The sequence below is a fragment of the Rana temporaria genome, chromosome 10 (genome assembly GCF_905171775.1).
Source record: "Rana temporaria chromosome 10, aRanTem1.1, whole genome shotgun sequence".
In the NCBI taxonomy this organism is placed as follows: Eukaryota; Metazoa; Chordata; class Amphibia; order Anura; family Ranidae; genus Rana; species Rana temporaria.
In genome coordinates, this window is record NC_053498.1 from 130,546,512 (window position 1) to 130,571,371 (window position 24,860).

Below are 24,860 nucleotides of genomic sequence, written 5' to 3' on the forward strand. Positions count from 1 at the left end.
GAGATGACCGCTTCTGGGTCGGCAACTGCTGCACAGCAGATAGCAGAGTCTGAAGTTTTTCCGCTAGGAGAAAAACACTCCCCCCCCGGAGGAATCCAGGACCAGTCTCAGGTATCCCTGAGACGGAATCAACCCTGATTTCAGGACAATCCAGAAACCAGCCGAACACTCGGAGAGCCTGACACGTGATAGACACGGCTCCACCAATGCAGAGCTCGAAGAAGCTCGTAGGAGAATGTCGTCCAGACATCCCATGATAAACCCCCGCTGTCACAGCCGGGCCAGTATCGGTACGAGCACCTTGGCGAAAACCCGCCGAATAGGAAGGACACCATTGAAAATGGTCCCCCCCGACCGCAAAGCACAGAATCTCTGGTGGTTTGAGGATATGCAGGTACACGTTCATGACATCCAAGGATGCCAGAAAAACCTGACAAAACAAAACGAGGGACTTGAGGCCCAGGGTCGACCGGGCCCCATCCTCCATGGGGACACAAACAGAATGGAGTAAAACCCCGAGACCGTTCCAACGAGGGAACTGGCACAATCACTCCCCTGACCAGAAGATCCTGGACAGCCCCTGACGGAGTCAACCGGCGAACCGGAGGAGGCCAGAAGCCGGAGGGAAAAAACCTGTTTGGCAGACAAGAGAGAAACTCAATCTTGTACCCCAAGGAAAACACTTCGCAATGCGAAGCCAGTCTCCCACCCGAGACACGGGCGGGAGCAGACCTTCAGGCGGAAGCAGGTATGTCCGCAGACTTGTTAGGCATGCGGTATCCGGTGCGCTGCTACCCCGCAGCGGGGATTCAAGCACCATGTAGACCTACCCCCACCGCACAGGGCGAGCGAAAAAACGCTCGGAGGTAGGCAAGGAGGGTCCTTGCACAGGGCGAGGTCCCTAGCCCTTCCCAAACCGTGGGAACAGCATGCGCTTACCACCTGTGGCATCCTCAATGATGCCAGTCAGGGAAGACCCAAAAGGACCGTTCACCCTTAACGGTGATCACCAAGGCCACCTTAGAGGTCCTTCTTCCAGCTCCTGCAGCAGGAGCTTCGCCCTTTTAGTCGGGGCCTGCCAGGGCCCCGGCCAGAGCCGGCCTCACCGCCGAACCCACCACTGTGAATAGGGAGCGGGCCACGGCCTCCACTCTCCTATCAGCGGGATCCTGAAATGCAGGAGCCCCTTCCACAGGCAATGTGGTGGCCTTGCGCAGTCTGGACACAGGGGGGTCCACTGGCGGAGGAGAGACCTACTTTTTTTTTTTTTTTTTTTTTTTTAAAGCCCCCCTCAAGGGGGTAACGGGTTGCAAAGTTTTTTGACAAACTTTTTGCGGTGCATCCCATTCCTTGTATAACATATAGTCCAAATAAGGAACACAAGGAAACACTTCAGCGATGCGTGGTAGTCTGCTGGTACTGACACGGAGGTGTCTCCGCCACATCCTCAATTTTTAGAGCCTCACGCACCGCAGAAACAAGAGCTCCAACAAATTCTTGCCAGCAACTGACTGCAGCAGAGTCATCCTCACTATCCATAAGGGTTAAAACCCGCAGCCTCTGACATAACAGAACCAGAAAAAAACAGCGATTCTGTGTCATCCCCAGAAGCAGGCTTCAGGGAGGGGGCGCTTTTTTACCCCCCATCCGGGCACTAGCAGCTTCAAACCTGGCAAGAAACCCAGGACAGCCAACATAACAGATGTGGCAGGGGGAGGGGCTTTAAGGGTTAACTCAGGCATAGCTTGAGTTCCATAGTGTCAGCGCTGAGTCACCCACCCTGCAAGGCAGGACAAAAAAAACCCACTGGTCACCTCCTTGCTGCTATTGCAGAGCATGGGGGCCCCCGGTATTCACCACCCCACCCAGCTGCAGAGGGAGCTGAAAAACCTCAGGTGTGCTCTGATGTGCCGACTGTGATGTGTATTCACCTCATGGAAGATTCACAGCACTAAAACTGTAACAGCACTAAAACTGACCAGAGGCTGTGGCGAGTCATCTCAGGGAAGAATCACATCGTTACCAAGGAGATTTCCAAGACGGCCGCTGTCTGAGGTAAAAATTACCTCATAGAACACAGCAGCACTGACTGCTTTGTTACCTCAGAAAAGAATCACAGCGTTACCAAGGAGATTTCCAAGACGGCCGCTGTCTGAGGTAAAAATTACCTCATAGAACACAGCAGCCCTGACTGCTTTGTCTGTTACCTCAGAAAAGAATCACAGCGTTACCAAGGAGATTTCCAAGACGGCCGCTGTCTGAGGTAAAAATTACCTCATAGAACACAGCAGCACACAGCAGCACCCCCCAGAGTAACAACACAGTCCCCCTAACAACACACGGGCCCCGGTGGTAACAAAGAAAACCCAGGAGGCCCCCCTTCACAGCCACTACCCAGTCAGGGGAAGGAGGGAGAGGAAGGGGGGAGAGGAAAGCAGGGCGGACCCTCAGTCGACCTCCCCAGGGAAACCACCAGCCAGACCACTTACCTGAGTAAGGGGCCACTACTTACCTGTCCTGCGACTACCCGGCTGGAGGTATCCCAGACAGAACCAACGTCCGTAAACGGCATGGCTGTCGGCCAGACACACTGTGACAAAGCCATAGAGACCGGTCATATGTGTGCCCTAGAACCGAAAGTTCCCCGGCCGCCCCTGGAGCAATGGGGCCTGTCGTGGACGTCCCAAAGCTGAGCTGAGGGCCGGCACACGCTCGAAGGCCGAACATGGGGGGACTACAAGAGTCGAGGACCCAGCCTGTCACCCAGTCGGCTGTTGATAGAAGAATCGCAGGATTCAAAAATGCAGGAACAAAATAATAAAAAAAGCGAGAAAAATCGCCAGAAAAAAACTCCAGAGTCCAGGAACTCCAGAGATAGCCTTGACCTCCTGTCGTTAGGCAGAAAACAAACTGAAGCTGCTAAAGCAGGGTGTGGGTTATGCCTGGGGGAGCCACGCCCCCTGGGAGGAGCAGCATGAAGGAAAGTTTTTAACGCCTTAAGTGCTGTAGAATTCTGCCTAAATCTCCTGGTAGGAAGAAGCATAACCCTAAGGTCAATGAAGGCTGTGTCCGTCTATGAACGAAAGAGAAATATGTGCAGCTTTTAATTTTATTGTTTTATCTAAAGGCCATTTGAGTCATGTCAGAAGCCCCGCTAAAAAAACTCGCAATTCTCAGGTCATGTCTTTTTGCTAGAACGTAAAAAAACATTGGTTTTCAATCCTGCAATGCTGGGACTGAGCCAGTGCTCCAAATTTTTGGGGGGGTGCAAACAAACTGAAAAAAAAAAAGAATTGCAGCCACGGTGCCCCCATCGGACGCAGCCTGCACTTACCTGTCTCGGAGCAGGTCAGCAGTGGTCTCCTGCACGTCCTCCATGTCGTCTTCTGTCCTCTCTCAGGCGTCCAATCACAGCGCCTGACGTTTCAGCCAATCGGGTGACAAGTAACAGACCTGGCAACCTGATTGGCTGAGAGGCGGATTCGGTGTTGGCAAAGCAAATTCCTTCGCTTTTCTAATACACAGCTGAGTGAACAGCGAACGCCCAGCATGGCGCCTTTGGCTCTAATCAGGTGCTTCCAAAAAACACCCCCCGCCGCTGTAATTCGAGTGCCCGGACACCTGAATAGGGGGTGTCAGCAGTGACCATAGATGGATTCATGCAATGCATGAATTTATCTATTGGTGATTAGAGCGGTGCAGGAGAGAGGGGGCGGCGCTCCTGCGCCCTTTATGGACGCGCCTCCACTGGACTGAGCATCTAATGGTTTTCAGGTCCCAGCTACAATTTAGGATGTGTGGGGGGAGGGGAATTTTTTTAGACCAGCTTCTGAGTGGATCCAAAGGCCTACAGGTTATAACAATGAAATTATAATTTTACAAAGCTGCACAGATTTGAAATATCTACTGGAGCCCCTTCTGGAAATGGTGAACTTGGCCTTAAAAGTGGAACTAAACTCTGTTTTCACCCAACCAAGCTGCCATCTTGGCCTCTGTCTGTTCTGCAGTTGCCATGGTGCTTCACAGTTTTTAAATTTGCAGCTTTTGTTAAAATCATTTCTAAAGAACTTTTAAATAAAACATATATTTTAGCCATGTTGTTTAACTTTAACTTTAAAAGCCTCCCTTGATTTAACATCCAAAATCCGTAAGACTGCTACTGGGCGCTGCCATGTTGGATGTTATAACAGCAGCCACAGAACGCTCATTTAGGCTGTTGTAAATTAAATGATCACCTTTTTCAAACTTTTTACCCCAGAGGAGCTCTTAAAACTTTTGTGGACCTTGGGAAGCCTTTGCTAAAACCAATTGGGATTTGGTGGCAAAAATGTCCCTTACATGGGTGATCAGTGGGTGGTGGTCAGAATACCCCCCTAGATGCTAAAAAGATCATTGGCGTCATGTTGCTGGGTCCTCAAAGTGGTGTTGGCCCTGAAACTATGCAGGTACCATTAGATCGGAGGTCAATCGGCCACAGCTCAAGGAACCCCTGACAGCTTCTGGAGAAAGCCTAGCGTGCCACTAAAAAATGGCTGCTTTGTAGTATTTCCCTTCATCCCTACATCGGCAGCTCCATAAGAGGGCGTTATGTTGTAGAGTTGACTCTACTGGAGTAATCAAATTTTCTAAAGTTCAAAAGCACCTTGCCAGTTAATGCAATATTGTTTATGCAAAAGAAACACTGCAAGCAAGCATTTTAAAATAACCTATTTCTCTAAGCTTTTACCTGCAAATTTGTATGTAAGCTTTGTATGGCATGAGGCCGGGTTTACACCGTCCCCGCATGCGGCTTACAGCAGGGGTCCGGTGCATGCTCGTTCACCTGTTCAGGTCTGATTTCAGCCCGAATTTTGGGATGAAATCGAACCTGAAACACACCAAAAAAGCACACGTTTTTCCGGCACACCGCACCGGACCCGCTGCGGAGATATGTGAACCGGCTCCATAGAGAACCAGTCACATTCTCCTGCTATGCGAATTAAATGAGGAGAAACCCGCATTCAATTCGCATTGGTGTGAACCCGGCCTAAAGGGTCAATTAAAAAATGGTTTCTTCTGTCTAGGTCAGGGGTGTCGAACTCAATTTTATCGCGGGCCGCATGAGCATTATAATTGCCCTCAAAAGGGCCAGTTGTATCTGTAAGATTAGATGTCCAGCGCATTCCCCTCCCCATATCTTAGATGTCAAGAGCCAACCCACCACCAGAAGTTGAGTCCCCCACTCTCCCTTACATCACAGTGCACCCCCCTTTCCTTATGCTGCTGCTGGGAAGAAGCTGGATGCATTGCTTGAATGCAGAAATGAAGGGTCTGGAGGAGGGCTGAAGCTCTCCTGCACAGGTGCGAGGGCCACATGAAATGGCCTGGAGGGCCGGATTTGGCCCACGGGCCTTGTGTTTGACACCTGGTCTAGGTAAAAGCTGACTGCAAAGGTGTAGGATAAGTTGGCACATCAAGTATAGAGATCTTCAAGTCCCCAAGGATAGACTGTAGGTGAACTGGTGTACATTTTGAGTGGACTGATCCTGGAAGAAACCAAGGCAGTTATGGGGTAAGAAACATCTGCGCGTGTACGCCCAGCATTATTCAGAAAAATCCATTTATCTTGGATCTCCGAGGCCTGTATTGTGGGAAAATGCGCTTGGCGGATTAATGGACTGAGTCGAATGAAAGGAAGCTTTTCTTGTGGTATGTATTTTATGAGCATAATTCTACTGATGTGCTTCTCGTTCCTACTTTAATGTTGTCAAAAGCGGTTGGTGGAAACCTTGCAGAGTTTCCTTTTTTTTTTTTTTTCCTGGTGTAAAGAATAAATTATTATGCCTAATTAACATGGTATGTAGGTCATATTAAATTTGAATGCTTTGTTAATGACGGGACATGTGGCACTTTGTCAGCGCCTTTCTTTTTCTCGTCGAAATGTAAATAGCTTTGTCTGGTAGATTTAACCTGAATGCTGTTCTAAGGCGGCTTGTAAAACGGTGCGTTTGACGTGTAAACAGTAGCTCAGATGACAGTTTTTAAACAGACAGTAGAAAGGGCGTTTAAAGGACATGAACTTCAAAATCGTATTTGCTTTATTGCGCCTAGTACACCAGACTCTGTGGGTTGTATGTCTTATGTCTTTTTTGATTGAAATCCTAACTGTGAGAGTTCCTTGGTCCGCTTGCCTCCTAAATATGGATTGCCCTGTTGGGTTTACTTCTGCTTTACAGTTCCTATCGATTTACCAGTTTCAAAAAGTTAAATTTCCGGCACGTATCGGGAATGCTATCACATTGGTTGAGCTCTCAACCAAACTGTCAAACCATCCAATGGCTGGTATCGGAACTGATCGCATGTGGAGCATCATTGTAGTTTAAGATCAGAGGGCAAGATGGCAGCTTCCTTAGATGAAAATAATAGGAGGGGTTACTTCCACTTTAAGTGCTGCTAGTATTGGCACTTGAAGTCTGGCTTTAAGCTTCCCATAATCCCCTACATGTTTGGACAGAGGGCTACAAAAGTAGAGAACCCAGTAACTCGGGTGCTTTGACTTCATCACTAGATGCATGTCTTTTTCTGCAATAAAGAGCCTTGCTGCTCGCAATTTTTAAAAGTAGGACTTTAGTTCCATGCTAAATGGTTTGTCCTAACCCCAGGGCCAAAACAAGGGGGGGCATGTGCCCTGGGCATCGCATTGGGAAGGGCGTCACCATCCCCATGCTGCACCTCCATACAGGAGGTGCAGCAGGGCGGCATTTTCGAGACACCATCTGTATTTTCTGTAGCAGCTCAAAAGCCCGTTTCTCCATCTCTTCCTCTCGCCGGCATTAAGTGACTGCAGAAGGAAAATACAACTGATCGGCTCATCTCCAATCCTGTCCCTGTTTTTTTTTTTTTGCTCCTGAACTTCTCTCTCTGGGCCAGGGGTGTGTGTGAATGGAGCTTGTCTCTAGTCCAGGGGTGTGTGAATGGAGCTTCTCTCTCTAGGCCAGGGGTGTGTGAATGGAGCTTGTCTCTAGTCCAGGGGTGTGTGAATGGAGCTTCTCTCTCTCTAGGCCAGGGGTGTGTGAATGGAGCTTCTCTCTCTAGTCCAGGGGTGTGTGAATGGAGCTTCTCTCTCTAGGCCAGGGGTGTGTGAATGGAGCTTGTCTCTAGTCCAGGGGTGTGTGAATGGAGCTTCTCTCTCTCTAGGCCAGGGGTGTGTGAATGGAGCTTCTCTCTCTAGTCCAGGGGTGTGTGAATGGAGCTTCTCTCTCTAGGCCAGGGGTGTGTGAATGGAGCTTGTATCTAGTCCAGGGGTGTGTGAATGGAGCTTCTCTCTCTCTAGGCCAGGGGTGTGTGAATGGAGCTTCTCTCTCTAGGCCAGGGGTGTGTGAATGGAGCTTCTCTCTCTAGGCCATGGGGTGTGTGAATGGAGCTTCCCTTTCAGGTGGGTAGGGCTGCCAAACTGAGTCTTTCTCCTGGGTGAAAGAATGTCTAGCTAAGCCACTGCATCTAGATCTGGTAAAGCGGAAATGTGGAACGCCAGTATGGCTGTCCTTTAAAGAACTTGTTGTACCGGATTTCACTACATATAGGGTTCTGAGTTCAGGACTACCTTACTTGCAGAGTGCTGAGTTCAGGACTACCTTACTTGCAGAGTGCTGAGTTCAGGACTACCTTACTTGCAGAGTGCTGAGTTCAGGACTACCTTACTTGCAGAGTGCTGAGTTCAGGACTACCTTACTTGCAGAGTGCTGAGTTCAGGACTACCTTACTTGCAGGGTGCGGCGTTGAGGATTACCTTACTTGCAGGGTGCGGCGTTGAGGATTACGCTTTGTGCAGGGTGCGGCGTTGAGGATTACGCTTTGTGCAGGGTGCGGCGTTGAGGATTACGCTTTGTGCAGGGTGCGGCGTTGAGTACGCTTTGTGCAGGGTGCGGCGTTGAGTACGCTTTGTGCAGGGTGCGGCGTTGAGTACGCTTTGTGCAGGGTGCGGCGTTGAGGAGTAGGCTTTGTGCAGGGTGCGGCGTTGAGGAGTAGGCTTTGTGCAGGGTGCGGCGTTGAGGAGTAGGCTTTGTGCAGGGTGCGGCGTTGAGGAGTAGGCTTTGTGCAGGGTGCGGCGTTGAGGAGTAGGCTTTGTGCAGGGTGCGGCGTTGAGGAGTAGGCTTTGTGCAGGGTGCGGCGTTGAGGATTACGCTTTGTGCAGGGTGCGGCGTTGAGGATTACGCTTTGTGCAGGGTGCGGCGTTGAGGATTACGCTTTGTGCAGGGTGCGGCGTTGAGTACGCTTTGTGCAGGGTGCGGCGTTGAGTACGCTTTGTGCAGGGTGCGGCGTTGAGTACGCTTTGTGCAGGGTGCGGCGTTGAGTACGCTTTGTGCAGGGTGCGGCGTTGAGGAGTACGCTTTGTGCAGGGTGCGGCGTTGAGGAGTAGGCTTTGTGCAGGGTGCGGCGTTGAGGAGTAGGCTTTGTGCAGGGTGCGGCGTTGAGGAGTAGGCTTTGTGCAGGGTGCGGCGTTGAGGAGTAGGCTTTGTGCAGGGTGCGGCGTTGAGGAGTAGGCTTTGTGCAGGGTGCGGCGTTGAGGAGTAGGCTTTGTGCAGGGTGCGGCGTTGAGGAGTAGGCTTTGTGCAGGGTGCGGCGTTGAGTAGGCTTTGTGCAGGGTGCGGCGTTGAGGAGTAGGCTTTGTGCAGGGTGCGGCGTTGAGGAGTAGGCTTTGTGCAGGGTGCGGCGTTGAGGAGTAGGCTTTGTGCAGGGTGCGGCGTTGAGGAGTAGGCTTTGTGCAGGGTGCGGCGTTCAGGAGTGCGCTACGTGCAGGGTGCAGAGTACAAAAGTACGCTACGTGCAGGGTGCAGAGTACAAAAGTACGCTACGTGCAGGGTTCAGGGATGTGCTATGTACAGAATGCATTTTCAGGGGTGCTCTACATGCAGAGTTCAAGAGTACGCTGCATACAGATTGCAGCAGAGTTCAGGGGTCTGCAACCCCACTCCCCCGCCACATAAGGCCTGGCGGGCTGGCTTGTGTTTGTGTGTGTTGAAAGGAAGTTGAAAAATAAGACTCACTGGCTGGATCACCAGGTAAAAATGGAAGAAAGCCTGAAAAAAAAACGAATGCAGTCATCACATTAGGTAGTTGGTAAGCTATATATAGTTTTTTTGGATTTAATATGTACTGCTTTAAGAATTCTCTAAAGCACTCCTAAATGGGTAAGGGTTACCCGCCAATATGATCCACTGACTGATGAACGATTACAAGTGTCATTATGTAGAGCACTATCTCCACACACTTGAGATAGATTCGAGATCCTACGGGGTAAAATGACCACACCAGCCAAGCATACACTGGCTAGAAAAAGCGCTTAGAGGCGATTCAGTTCGCATGTGTAGCGCTATACAAGTCAGTCATTCATTCATTCACACTTGCTGAGGGCCTGTTTCCTAACTTGGGTCAGAGCCCACCGCCGGACCCCCCTTAGTTCATGCCTGTGGGAGTTTTTTTTTCTTATTGGGGGGGGGGTTTGATAATTCTTTTTAGTTAGATTTTTCGAACCTGCATTACAGGTGCACTTTGAAAAGCATTCTTCCTCTTCTTCTTTGTTCCCATTCCATTGACCATTGTAAATTATAGGTGTGTTGGAGATGATTGCAGCCTATCCAAATATTGGCACAAGCAGTCTATGGTTTACACAACAGGGGGCAGATTCCCTGCCAAGTTCCCCAATCTTCAGCAATTCAGAATAAATAGGTGATAAAAGTAAAATTCTTCATTCACAAGAGACGGCAATTTCCTCCACGCTGCAGTCTACTGTGTATAAGGACGAAGGCTCGTGATTTAGAAGCTCCTATTCGTATGTAAACTGCGCTGATCCCAACAGAGTGCTACTTATCTCCATGTCCAGGGAACATGGCACGTTCTTCACTGTAATCCCAACTTTTGCCTTTTTTTTTTTTTGGATAGAGGAGACAAAAGAAAAGGGAAACTATTGAGTTTGTATAGTTCTCTATGACCACTTTGGGGAGATTTTCCCTCACTTCCTATCTTGGCATCCTTGAGAAAAAAAGTGAAATCTCCAGATTGAGATTCTCGTCCTTCTCTTCTCTACTCTGCTGACAGTAATACTGCTGTTTTTTTTTTATTTTAAGTTTTTTTTTAAGGCCCAACTCTTGGTTCCCAAGCTGCCAATCCCCATGACTGAGCATTACTGCATGGTTTGTAAGGAAATGGCCTGGCAGAGTGCAAGCACTTGACCATACATAAAAGTATTTAAGGTTTCCAACCAACTATACTATTTGTGCATACCAGATAACCTCAAAACCAAAGAATAACTAAACCCAATGGGACTCTTTAGGTACGTTGGCAATCTAAGCCAATGAAATATCCTTTAAAAATTGTGTATTTTATTCAATACAAAAGGTTAAGAAACACACAAGGAAAGTGTACTGTACATATAAAACCCAAACCGCTCAGAGCACCCCATACAGCAGGGTTGTCAATCTCAATTTAATTACGGGCCACTTTAGCATTATGGTTGCTCCAGTGGTAGCTGGGGCAGAGCCGGGAAGCAGAAAGTGAAGGACCGGAGGAGGGCCGGAGTCAGCTGCCAGAAACTGCTGAATGCTGAGAGCAGGGAAGGCAGAGACGAGAGTGTGCTGCGGCTGCACAGAGAAGAGTAGGATCTTTAGGAGGAGTTCTGTCCTCCCCTCTGCTGCCTACTACTGAGTTGGGGTGGAGATGAAGGGGGTTGCCGCAGCTGCAGGGGATGTGCATAAAAAAACATGGCCTGGTGGGCCAGATCATTGGATTTGATAGGCTTTGGCTCCTGCTGCTGTCAATGTTGCTATCAATTTATCTGAAACAAGCCGGGGGGCCAAGGAGTGGACGGTGGGGACGTGCCCACGGAAATTCGGGGCTCAGGTAAGTAAAATGGGGGGGGGGGGGCTGGCTGGCCGGACACCGCAAGGTGTTTTTTCAGCAGGAAGGGGAAGCCGCTCAGGTGTGAGTGTCTTACAGAACCACAGGTGCAGGCAATGCATATACGAGGCAAAAAGAAAAGATTCTTCTGGACAGCTGCACTCCGAATAAAAAATTGCCTTTATTGTGAAATCCAAAACTGCACTACAAGTCACAGCACAGCACACCAGTAAAACTGACGCGTTTCACACTATACTAGTGTTTAATCATAGCTCTATAGCATGGGATGCATTAAGGTGAAAAAACGCGTAGGTTTACAACCCCTTTAAGAGTTCCTTTCACTGGGGCCAAGCCCAACCCCTGAAAAACAACCTCACACCGTAATCCCCCCCCCCCCCCCTCCACCAAATGATTTGAATCGGTCCACCAGTGTGGTCCACCTTCTTCTCCATCGAGGCATAGCTGAGTTTAGAGCCACTGTGGCAGAAGAAAGGGCGCATGCAGAATTTTAATTGGCTGGGAGTGTCTAGGCAACGTCCTAGCAACAAGGCAGGATGGAATGATTCCACCTTTGTCAGGCTCAGAGAGGTAAATGGCCTACACCTATAGCAAAGACATTATGTAACCTTGGACAAAGCTGCACAGTTTATCTTCAGGTGCCCTTTACTTGCATAGGCAGTTTTTTTGGTAAAGGTGAACAAACCCTTTAACATCGGGCCTCGAAGGTGTGAGAACTGAAGTATCTTAAACTGCGTCGCCTGTGGGAATTGCCCTTCCAGTTTTTTTGTTTTTTTTTAAGTGTATTTTGTGCGTGTACTCGAGAGAGGAGCCGGACTGCAGGAGTTGGGAGTAGGCAGGCCTCCCCCAGAGGCAATCTGCCACCTTTCTCCATGCCCCGGGTGGCAATGGCGGGTGTGTGAGGGGGTCCTCCCACACAGCCCGCCCTACCTGCTCCGCTTTGAAGCCCAACGGGGCAAAGGGACTCCCTATAAGGGAGTGAGAGGATCTAGCCCGCTCAACCAGCCCCGTTAGTCCTTCGCCTCTCTTTTTAGAGACCGCGTGGTCAAAGTGCGTGCATGTTAACCCAATTTCGAGTGCGTGTGTAAGTGTGGTGTTTTTTTGTAGGGGGTGGGCGTACTAAGCGCAGGCTTACCTCGCATAGCACACCCACCGGGAGCCGGGCTGAGACCACCAAACTCAATTCACATGTAGCGGAGACCGGGATCAGAACCCCTAGCTGCAGAGGTGAATGGCTTGTCAGCGCAGTGCCAATCGCGTTGAGCCACCGCAGCTCCCTAGCCCAGTTTTTTTTTTTTCTCAAATGCACATAAAAAACAAATAGAAGCCGATCAGTTGCGATAGTTAAAATGGGCAGTTCTTTTTCAAATCCGAGGCCCTCTGTTTCCTAAGAAGCCTCTGTTGAGTTTTCACCACACCGTGGTCATGAGACCGAAGTACAGAGGACTCCGACAATCTCTCATTGTGAATCCTCATCTATATTCCAGCCACGTAGTCCGGGACAAGAAAGTAGTGCCAGGATAGATTGTCGGGTATTCTGCATTTCAACTAAGCGCCATTTACATGTGACTTCTCCCAGAGCCCACAGCAAGTATTCCAGTGCAGGAAAATCAAATCCCCCTCAGACCCATTCATCTCCTCCGTGTCTGCTCAGAGCCGGATACAATGGCTAGTTACAGCACAATCGGCTGCTGCAATCCCATTCAGCCAAACTCTTCTGCAGCTCCTGCCTGGCAGGAATGATGAAATAGGTGTTTGCAGTTGCGGGAGTCGGTGGTTTTCATTGTATCTCTGCATTTGTATCTAGGTTTGTCTAATGAGCCATGAAGACTGGTTCATTGCAATAAGATGTACAAGTTATTTTAGCCACATATATACAGGGGCCCCTTACCTGCATAGGCAGTTTTTTGGTAAACGTGAACTATGCCTTTGAGATAAACTAGTACTTTGACAGGTTCTCTTGATAAAGACCCCCCCCCTCTCCCCCCTCAATCTGCTTATGCTCTTCATTACTGCAACAATGCAGCTCCTTATCCTTGCAGCAGTGCTGAGTTTAGAGGGATAGTTCACCATCTCCGGGAGTTTTTCTGCCAGGCTTCAGGAGGTACATACAGTCAGGCCCATAAATATTGTGACATTGACACAATTCTAATCTTTTTGGCTTTATACACCACCACAATGGATTTGAAATGAAACAAACAAGACTGCAGACTTTCAGCTTTAATTTGAGGGTATTTACATCCAAATCAGGTGAACGGTGTAGGAATTACAACAGTTTGTATATGTGCCTCCCCATAGGCGTGCGCACATAGGGTGTAATGTGTGCCTGAGCACACCTTAATCATTCTGTACTATGCAGATTCCCCCTGCTGCCTGGCTGCAGAGAAAGGGACTGGGGAATCTCTGTCCTCAGTCCCTTTCTCTGTCTCAAAAGTTAGACATCAGGGGTCTGTTTAGACCACTGATATTTCACCAAAGCCCCCAATCAGGGCTCCTAAAAAAAAAAAAAAAAAAACGAATGATAAAAAAAAAAAATAATACAAATAAAATTGTATTATAATAATACAAATAAAGATAAACTACTGACACCAATCTCTGCCCTGCTGACAAAGCCCTACTGACTTGTGTTTGAGCTTTGGTGTGCACACCCTAATGCAATAGGCTGCGCACACCTATGTGCCTCCCACTTTTTAAGGGACCAAAAGTAATGGGACAATTGGCTGCTCAGCTGTTCCATGGCGAGGTGTGTGTTATTCCCTCATTATCCCATTTACATGGAGCAGACATTTCAAGTGTTCCATTTGCATTTGGAATCTGTTGCTGTCGACGCTCAATATGAGATCCAAAGAGTTGTCACTATCAGTGAAGCAAGCCATCATTAGGCTGAAAAAACAAAACAAACCCATCAGAGAGATGGCAAAAACATTAGGTGTGGTCAAATCAACTGTTTGGAACATCCTTAAAAAAGAATGTACCGGTGAGCTCAGCAACACCAAAAGACCTGGCAGACCACGGAATACAACTGTGGTGGATGACCGAAGAATTCTTTCCCTGGTGAAGAAAACACCCTTCACAACATTTGGCCAAATGAAGAACACTCTCTAGGAGGTAGGTGTGTGTGTGTCAAAGTCAACAATCAAGAGAAGGCTTCACCAGAGTGAATACAGAGGGTTCACCACAAGATGTAAACCATTGGTGAGCCTCAAAAACAGGAAGGCCAGATTAGAGTTTGCCAAACATCTAAAAAAGCCTTTACGGTTCTGGAACAACATCCTATGGACAGATGAGACCAAGATCAACTTGTACCAGAGTGATGAGAAGAGTATGGAGAAGGAAAGGAACTGCTCATGATCCAATGGCAATGGCCAAGTCAATCACCTGATTCTGTGCGTGCACCATAAGAACGATCATAGCGTCCGTTCCGCCGCTTGATCATTCCTGTAGGTGACGGGAGGGGACACCCCCCCCCCCCCCCCCCGGCCACCATCCGGTGCTTCTCCAGGCTCTCCTGTGCCATCGGGGACCTGGGGGAAACGATCTGCCGACATCGGATGGGAAGCAGAGATGACTGGGGTCCAGATGGGTACCCGGAAGTAAACAAAGGCGCAATTGCGGCTGTCGGCATGAGATCTGTGAATTTTTTTTTTTTATCCCACAATCTCATGCTTTCCAGCCTGAAGGAGAGATGTGGGGTCTTATTGACCCCGCATCTCTCCATAAAGAGGACCTGTCACCATATATTCCTATTACAAGGGATGTTTACATTCCTTATAATATAAATAAAAGTAATCAAAAAATAAAAATGTAAAAAAAAGTGCAAAAATTAAAAAAATATATATATATATATATATTTAAAATGCCCCTGTCCCTAGTAGCTCGCACTCAGAAGCGAACACACGCGCAAGTCCCGCCCACATATGTAAACACTGTTCAAACCACACATGTGAGGTATCGCTGCGTGCGTTAGATCGATAGCAACAATTTTAGCACTAGACCTCCTCTGTAACTCTAAACTGGTAACCTGTAAAAAAATAAATAATTAAGCGTCGCCTATGGAGATTTTTAAGTACTGAAGTTTGGCGCCATTCCAGTTTTTAAAGCGTGACATGTTGGGTATCTACTCGGCATAACATCATCTTTCACATTATACAAAAAAATTGGGGTAACTTTACTGTTTTGTTGTTTTTTAATTGAATGAAAACCGCAAAAGAAACTTTTTTTTTTTTTTTTTTTTTTAAACAAAGGCATTTGAAAATTATTGCGCAAATACCGTGCGAGATAAAAAAAAAGTTGCAATGACCACCATTTTATCACCTAGGGCAGGGATATTCAAATAGCGGACCTCCAGCTGTTGCAAAACTACAAGTCCCATCATGCCTCTGCCTTTGAATGTCATGCTTGTGGCTGTCAGTCTTGCTATGCCTCATGGGACTTGTAGTTCTGCAACAGCTGGAGGTCCGCTAATTGCATATCCCTGACCTAGGGTGTCTGCTATAAAAACAATTGCTCGTGACGTCGCCACACTGTAATACGGAAGTGATTAAAGGGGTTGAAAGGAAAAAAAATGTCATAATAAGCATCCTTTACCTGCAGACATTCCTCCTTTTCACTTCCTCATTGTTCGTTTTTGCTCAGAAGTTGCTCTATTTCTTCTCTGTTCTGTTCACTTCCTGCTTGTCTGATTTTACTGACCACCGTGAAGGGAGGCTTTACTGCGGTGGTCAGTGACGTGCTCACCCCCTCCTGGGAACTACATCTGTGCGGCAGGACGCTCTCTACGTGTTAGAGACTTCAAGGAGGTGTGAATTACTGGGCGTGCCGCAATGCATACTGGGAAATGTAGTTCTTACATGAACGAGCGATGCAAACCAGGAAGTGAATGAGAGAACAGAAACTAGAACGCCAGAGTTGATATAGATGAAGGAATTTAATGGGTATCGGGACCGATACCGAGTATTAGCGGGAGTACTCGTACTCCCGCTAATACCGCCGATACTAAAATAGAATACCGCGCCGCGGTGATTAACAGTAGGTACGGGGGACATGGCTGGATATACGGGGGACATGGCTGGATATACGGGGGACATGGCTGGATATACGGGGGACATGGCTGGATATACGGGGGACATGGCTGGATATACGGGGGACATGGCTGGATATACGGGGGACATGGCTGGATATACGGGGGACATGGCTGGATATACGGGGGACATGGCTGCAATATGTGGGGGACATGGCTGCAATATGTGGGGGACATGGCTGCATATGGTTGGGGACATGGCTGCATTTGTGGGGGGACATGGCTACATTTGGGGACACATTTAAAAAAAGTATCGGTACTTGTACTCAGTCCTAAAAAAGTGGTATCGGGACAACCCTAGTATGTACTCGTTTTTTAAACCGAATCATTACACTATTCTGTCTGTCTACCTTGCAGACATTAATTTTAGGCAATTTTTTTTTTTCCTTTTACAACTCCTTTAATTCGCATCCTGGGAACCAGTATTTACATGTTATCTTTTTATGGTGTGAGTGGTTAGTCTCTCTAACAAACAAGTTATGCAGTTTTACACTGTTGGTATTGCTGGTTCTCTTTTTATATGTTATGGCTGAATGTTTTTCCTCATTGGATGTGATATTCTGGTGACCTGATGTGGAGACCTGGAGGCAGTATAAGTTTTCTAACCGACAATTTTACTCGTACACAAGCCCAAGTGACTTTTTTTTGTGCACTTACTCTGGGAAGAGTTCCATATGTTCATGGCGGTGATACACTTTGGGATTTGAAGCACCTGGCAAATGGGATTCTTATCACCATGTTGCATCCAAGTTTGGACTTTTTCTTGTTTTGGACTGATATTTTCACACACAAATCCTATTTTTGTCCGTCACTTTGATTTTCTTAGCGTGGCAAAGATCTATCTTCTGTGTACAATTTTCCAGCAGCTATTTGGATCTGATAGCACAGTTTACATTGTGTGTGTGTATTCTGGAGAGAAAATTGCCTAGTAACAGATTTTTTTTGTGTGTATATATATATATATATATAATGTATATGTGTATTTTTATCTACTGTGCCCTATAGTGTCTTGATTCTAGCCTACTAAGATTGTTCCCTTTTTATCAGGGCTTTACAAAACCTAGGCGCCAGGTCGCAATGGTGCCTGGAAATTTGGGGCCAGATTCTGCTGATACGCCGTCGTATCTCTGTTTCTATCTATGTGACTGATTCAGAGAATCAGTTACGCATAGATATCCATAAGATCCGACAGGTGTAATTGTTTTACACTGTCGGATCTTAGGATGCAATACCACGGCCGCCGCTGGGGGGAGTTCGCGTCGTAAACCAGCGTCGGGTATGCAAATTAGGAGTTGCGGCGGATCCACGACGGATTTTCGCGTTCGCTACGTCGCCGCTAGTCTAGTTTCCCGTCGCAAAGTTAGTCGTCGTTTTTGGTGCCCTAACTTTAGTCAGCAAACGTATTGCTGTCTAAAGTATGGCCGTCGTTCCCGCGTCGAAATTTAAAAAATAACGTTGTTTGCGTAAGCCGTCCGGGAATACGATACGCGCGTCGCTGTTCGAAAAAATGAAGTCACGGCGCGCAAAGCACGGCGGGAGTTAAGAAACGGAGCATGCGCAGTAGGTCCGGCACGGGAGCGCGCCTAATTTAAATGGCACACGCCCATTTGAATTGGCCCGCCTTGCGCTGGAGGCCGCCGGCGTAGTTTTCATCACAAGTGCTTTGTGAATCAGGCACTTGCGATGAAAACTTGCAGCGGTGTAACGTATCTATGATACGTTACGCCGCCGCACTTCTACCAGAATCTGGCCCTATGTTCTGGTTCCTTGAATTACTCCTGCGGATGTACGGATTAAGGTCGGGCTAGCCGATTTATTGAGGGCGCGGCCTGTTGGGCTGGGATGCACGTTCCTTTGTGCGAGCCGGCGCCCTATGTGGTGGGTGATGCTGTGATGAACGCGGATTGCTCTCACTGCTCGCCCACCCCTGACAAATTCCTAGTTTGATAGCTGAGGTTGGGGGCTTGATCGGTCACTCTTTCCGTGCCGCCAGTCGGTGCCTCCTGTTAGTGCCCTTTAATTCTGCCTATTAGTGCCACCTCATCAGTGCTCATCACTGTAGCCCATCAGTGATGCCTTAGGCTGCATTCACACCTTAGCGCGGCGTTTTGTACCGCGATTTGCCGCGACAAATTGCAGCATTTTGTACCGCGATTTGTCGCGACAAAACGCGACGTTTTTTAACCTTGTTTTCGCTGGAGGGGTGATTTACACATTGTCGGCTATGCCCAACGCCGAAGCCGCCTGAAAAAAAGGGTCAGGGACTTGTTTTGAGCTTCAGGCGTACGGCGTTTCGGCGTGGAGATGTGAACCATCTCCATAAAGAACAATGTTAAATCACCCCTCCAGCGTATTTTAGGCTGCAATAGCGTCGGGCTTCAGGCGTTAAAACGCCTAGGTGTGAATGGAGCCTTATCATTGACCTTGAGCACTTCGGGTGAAGCTGTGTTGTTTGGTGAAGGCATTACTACCACGTTGAACTGAGATTGCATAACAAGCTCTGGAAGAACCTCCCATTTATGTTTCCTTTACTCTGGCTGTTGGACTTCATTTATTTCCTATTGGGACATTCACTTACTATTGTTCACAATTTACTGTTCACATCACTTGGTTGTTGTTGTTTGTTTGGTTTATCATTACATTTGTGTTCACCATCATAAGTAACCCATCTTTGTATAGGAATATAATCAATACAATCACCCACTGTTCCTTGCAGGAACCACTAGCGCCCTCACCTTTCCACTATCTTTTGGCTGGTGTTGGGTGGAACAACCTTATGTATTTGTTTTGGGTGGCCCTGGTCTTGGCCTTTTAGACCCCGTCCTTCCCCGTTTAATGCTCTCATTTAAAATGCATGTGTTTTCAGATGTGTTGTGTTTCGGAAAACTGCATTCTTGTCAGGGGTGGACTGACAACTCATGGGGGGCCCCCCGGGCAATAGGAGATTATGGGGCCACACAGTATACACATACACACAATGAGAAGGTACTGGAGAGGCGGGGCAGCTATAATCTTGAAATTTAAAAAAAAAAACAGATTTTTAGATACTGTCTCTGGTTTTACTGAGGCTGGCAACCCTGATGGGGGGGCCCCCTAGTGGCATGGGGCCCTCGGGCAGTGCCCGCATAGTCAGTTCGCCCCTGATTGTTGTTCACCTAAGCTCAAAAACATACAAGTCCTTGGAAGTTCACCACATCTAAAGCTGGCTATACACCAAGCAAATTTCAGCCGTAATTTATTTAATGGGTGGCCCTATCGGAAACCTCCAGCTCATCATCCTTCGATCTGAAAATTAAAGAAGCTAATGAAAAATTGTGGACTGAACAGCGGCTGCATACATTCATATGCAGTCACTGGTCAGGTGTTCTGGCAGCCACAAATGTTGGTTGCCAGAATAAAGTAGCTGATTTTGTAGATTGGTCTATCCATGCGCTTTTGTGTGGATGTGGAATCAATAGATTTCTCTTTCAGCCCACAGGGAAACCTTAGTGTATGGTCAAGGTAGTCATAGTCCAAATGCTAACCACAACATACCGTGTTTCCCCGAAAATAAGACCTACCCCGAAAATAAGACCTAGTGTGATTTTCGGGAAGGGCTGCAATATAAGCCCTACCCCGAAAATAAGACCTAGTTTACAGTGCTGTCCACTCTATTACAGTGTTATTAAGTGTAGAGAGTGTGTGTGTGGGTGTTTATGCGATCTAGTTGTGCCAAATACCATCGGCATATCGCTGACCTTCCGCTGCTCTCAGCTGATCTCACGCTGCTTTCCTCTCCTCTCAGATGTCAGTGGGGGATCTCAAGCTCCCCTCCCTCTGCAGTTCTCGGAGCTTGGAAGAGGCTTCCGACGGAGCACAGAAGCGCCGAGCGGCGCACAACTGATGTTACTCTGCTCTGCTTATTTGCAAGCTGTCAGCGGGGGATGTTGGGCCCCCCTTTCTCTGCAATTCTCGGAGCTTGGAAGAGGCTTCCGACGGAGCATAGAAGCGCCGAGCGGCGCACTTCTGATGTCACTCCGCTCTGCTTACGGTATTTGCAAGCTGTCAGCAGGAGATGTTGGGGCCCCCCTTCCTCTGCAGTGCTCAGAGCTGGGATGAGGGCCCCGGCTGGCCATGGAAGCGGCGAGCGGCGCTCAGCTGATGTCACTCTGCTCTTCTGCAAGCTGTCAGCGGGGGATGTCAGGCCCCCCTGCCTCTGCAGTGCTCGAAGAAGGGGAAGAGAGCTTTGGTGGGTTACAGATGTGCCAAGCACTATAAGGTATGTGGCACTAATGGATTGCAGAGACATACACATTTTGCAATATGTAGTGGATTCTAGGATTTTACAATCACTTTACACGGTTCCACATGGGATTTATGACAGGCATGGGGGAAGAGAAGACAGCACACGGCATGATAAGACCTACCCCGAAAATAAGCCCTAGTGTGTTTTTGGGTGACAAAATTAATATAAGACCCGGGCTTATTTTCGGGGAAACACGGTATAAAGCCATCCACAACTATGCCCTCGGGTACATCGGCAACCTAATCTGCTGATATCGCTCAACTCTCCGCTCCTCCCTACATCTCCTGCTCTCTAGCTCCTTTGTTACCTCCTCTCATGCTCGCCTCCAGAACTTCCCCAGAGCCTCTCCCATCCTCTGGAACTCCTTACCCCAGTAAACCTAACATTTAACCTGTTCCCACTCGCACTAAAGCCAAATTACAGCTACAGCGCAGGCTTACTTTGCCAGGAGGGCGCTTATTGACGTCCTCCCGTGACCGCGCTTTGGCACATGGGCTGCGTGCTCTGTGATCAGAGTCCGAAGGAGTCGGCTGATCGAGGTAAAGAGCCAATCACAGCTGCCCTTTACCACGTAATTAGCTGTGTCCAGCTGATCACGGATGTCAACACAAGCCGGTCATCGTGAAGAAAAGCCGATAACCGGCTTGTGTACTGATCATCGGGGCACCAATTATCAGTGTCCCGATTATATCCTTGCAGTCCCACCAGTGCTGCCTTATCAGTGTTGCCCATCAGTGCCACCTCACCAGTTCTGCCCCATCGGCGCAAATCCGTAAAGGAGAAAAATTACCTGTTTGCAAAATTCTATAACAAACTTGGTTTTTTTTTTCAAAAATGTTGGTAATGTTATGTCTAACAAAAAATAAAAAAACTCAGTGGTGATCAAATACCACCAAAAGAAAGCCCTATTTGGGGGGAAAAAATGTATAGAAATGTCATTTGGATACAGTGTTGTATGACCGCGCAATTGTCATTTGAAGTGTGACAGCACTGAAGGGGGTAAAAGTGGCCAGTATGCAAGTGGTTATATATGGCCGGTAGAGTGAATGGTGTTGGGTAGTTTTCAGTATGTAGGAGTTGAGCATTCAGCATAACTTAAAGCGGAGTTCCGGACACAATTTCACTTTTTAAATATAAATACCCCTGTAATACACAAGCTTAATGTATTCTAGTAAAGTTGGTCTGTAAACTAAGGTCCGTTTTGTTAGGTTGTTACAGCATTTAGACACTTTATAAAAAATAAATTGACTGGGGCCATCTTAAGTGTGGGCATCATGAAGCCAGACTGTAAGAGGGAAGATTAACTATTCTGCCTAGCAACAACACTTTGAAGACATCTAAAAAAAAAAATTATTTTCTTAAAGGACTAATGAAATTTTTTTAAAACTACTGATGTAATGTTATATTTATGGGTGGAACTCCACTTTAATTGTTTGCGCACATTGGTTACACACACAACTCAATCTATTGCCTCTCTGCTTCTTCGTAGGTCTGGATTACAGCAACATGAAGATGAGCCGGTCTGGTACGTTGCAGAGTCAAGAAAAATACACGAACGGCTGTAAGTACCTACCTCTGAGAGCAGGGGTATTATTACTTTTTTTTTCTTTTATGCCCGTTTTATTTTGTCCTGCTGGCTTCTTCTGTTGTCTTGCTTTCTGTTTGCTGTGTTCTGCATAACAATAGACAAAAGCAGTAACCGGTTCTGTGCCTTTTGCTGCCAGAAATGAGGATGTCATTGCCCTTCTGCTTCTAGAAATGCAGTTACTTCGCTGTTATGGTGACCTACTGACTTCAATACTGTAAGGTACTGGTCTGGAACGAGTATGCACGTTGGGCTCTGGGCCGGGGGCATCAAAGACAGAGGCAAAGCATGAGAGCCAGGAAGCTAGCATTTTCAGTAGGGGTCATCAGTGGCAGCTTGGACGTTGCTCTCATGATGGGTTTCTGATTTTGCTGATCTCCAGCTAAATATACTGATGTGGAAGTGGTTTTAAATGCCAGGATATTTGGAGTCGGGTCCCCTTTTTCATTTTTTGTGAAGAGGTGAACTTACCCTTTTTTAAATATTTTCCTGGAGCTCAGCTTTAAGGTCGCAGTGTGTGTGTGTGTATAGGGTACACGGGTGTATAATTGGGGTGCTACATAGGCATTAAGTATTTTATTTCTCTCTGGGGAAAGGACAAATCTCCCTATTTATAGTGGGGTTGCCCCATGCACTTCAAGGGTTAAATGTTCATTTAGGTCTAGGGTCCCGGAAAAAGCCATTTTACTTACCTGATCGCTCCCCTCTACTCCCCTATGCTGCGGGATGGACTTTCCCTTGGTGACCTCACAGCAAATGGGCCCTGTACCATAACTTGATGACATTTCAAGACCTGCAACCACTGGAGTGTAAGTGGGAAGAGGCATAGGGTCCCGGTTGGAGCTGAGGATTAGTAAAATGGAAATTTTTGGTACCCTACCCCAGGGCTCGACAAATACCGGTCGCCATGGCGACTAGAAATAGTGTCTTGGCGACTTGGCTTTGAAGGTGGGCAAAAAAAAAAGCTGGCGCCATCTGGTGGTGAGCCATTGGTATTACAAGTTATTACCACCAGATGTGAGCTGGCGCCATCTGGTGGTGGCCGTTGGTATTACAAGTTAAGCATTACAAGTTAAACAGCAATTCTAATGTCATTTTTCACTATTTTCACTGCCATCTTCTACCCTCTAATTAGAACCCCCAAACATTATATATATTTTTTTATCCTAACACCCTAGAGAATAAAATAGCGATCGTTGCAATACTTTCTGTCACGCCGTATTTGCGCAGTGGTCTTACAAGCGCACTTTTTTGGGGAAAAAATTACACTTTTTTTAATAAAAAAATAAGTCAACAGTAAAGTTATCCCCATTTTTTTTTATATTATGAAAGATAATGTTACGCCAAGTAAATTCATACCCACACTTCAAAATTGCATCCGCTTGTGGAATGCCGACAAACCTTTACCCTTTAAAATCTTCATAGGCGACGTTTAAAAAAATGTACAGGTTGCATGTTTTGAGTTAGAGGAGGTCTAGGGCTAGAATTATTGCTCTCGCTCTACCAATCGCAGCGATACCTCACATGTGTGGTTTGAACACCGTTTACATATGCGGGCGCTGCTCACGTATGTGTTCGCTTCTGCGCGCAAGCTCGTCGGGACGGGGTGCGTTTTCTGGCTCCTAACTTTTTTAGCTGGCTCCTAGATTCCAAGCAAATTTGTCAAACCTTGCCCTACCCCACACAAATCTGGCCCACCAGTCTATTTTATGGGGCCCTCGAACCTCTCCTGCAACTGTGGCACCTCCTTCTCTTGCAGCAGAGAGGAGGACAGAACTCCTCCGCTAGAACCTGCTACTCTTCATGCAGCCGCGGAGAGGCTCGTTTTGGCCTCCTCCATCTCAGCAGTTGGCAGCAGAGAGGATAAAACTCCTACAGATCCTGGGCCTCTCTGTGCAGCTGCAGCACCCCAGCGTCTCCACTGTCCCCAGGACCATCTTAATAGCATCATGGGCCCCTGGGCAAAGTAATGCTCTAGAGCCCCTACAATGATGACAGTGCAGGTAAACAGACATCAAGTAGGTAGGAGGCAGACTGCCTCCCCTGTGCATCTATCACTCTCAGTGCCATCATGGGGCCTCCAATTTTGGGCCAGCTTTTTTGGGGAAAGTGCAGGGCCCCCCCATGCAGCTGGGGCCCCTGGGCAGTGCCCAGGTGTGCCCTGACTGTCCCTGGTCTCCACATTCAGCAGTAGGGATGAGCTCCGGCGTGTACACGTGCAGAGCCCGCCAGGAAGTCTGCACAGCGCTGCGCTAACCACAGGCAGGGAGACATTTCCTTATCTCTGCAGCCGAGCATCGGGAAATGTCTCCCTGCCTGTGATTAGCACATCGCCGTGCAGACTTCCTGGCGGGCTCTGCACGTGGACTGTACGAGCACGCCGGAGCTCATCCCTAATCAGCAGACTCTGACAGCTGACTCCAGCCCTCCTGGGTCCTCCACCAGATCCTGCACTTTCTGCTTTCCAGCTCGGCTCCAGTTTCTTCCCAGCAGCAGCAAAAAGCGTAAGGGGTGCACTGTAATGTAAGGGGGGGGTGGGGAACTCTGGACAACTAGTCTTACAGATACAACTGGTCCTCTAAGGACAACAATAAGGGCCCTTTCACACGGGCTGTCCGATCAGGGCCATCTGTTGGCTTTTCAGGCAGACCTGATCGGACACTGCATTGTCCTTCATGGAGCGACGGATGTCAGCGAACAAATGTCGGATACCTTGACACCTGTCGCCATCCGATCCGATCCTGTCTGCCAAAAACAGATGATGAATGATGGTCCTATTTTCAGTCCGGCGGATCAGATAGGTTTGGATGGAAATGGGACACCTGGTCTGTTTCCATCCGATTTCCCCATAGAGGAGAGTGTCTGTGTCTGCTCTGAACAGCGGAGCAGACACGGACCTCTCGCCCACATGCTCAGCGGAGATCAGCGGAGTGATCCCTCTCTGAGCAAGCAGATTCCATGAAGCAGGGCCCCCCCCCCCCTACCATGTGAAAGGGGCCTGATGCGGCCTGCGGTGA

The 24,860-nt window shown here is 48.0% G+C and overlaps 1 protein-coding gene across 6 annotated transcripts in view; it reads left to right on the plus strand.

Annotated features, from left to right (window-relative positions):
• KAZN (kazrin, periplakin interacting protein) overlaps nt 1-24,860 on the plus strand; it is a 266,812-nt gene that overhangs the window by 89,734 nt on the left and 152,218 nt on the right. For all 6 annotated transcript variants that reach the window (XM_040326266.1, XM_040326259.1, XM_040326260.1 and 3 more), the window contains one exon: nt 21,748-21,819. In XM_040326266.1, coding sequence (XP_040182200.1) covers nt 21,748-21,819 — 72 coding nt within the window. The remainder of the gene's footprint in view (nt 1-21,747; nt 21,820-24,860) is intronic.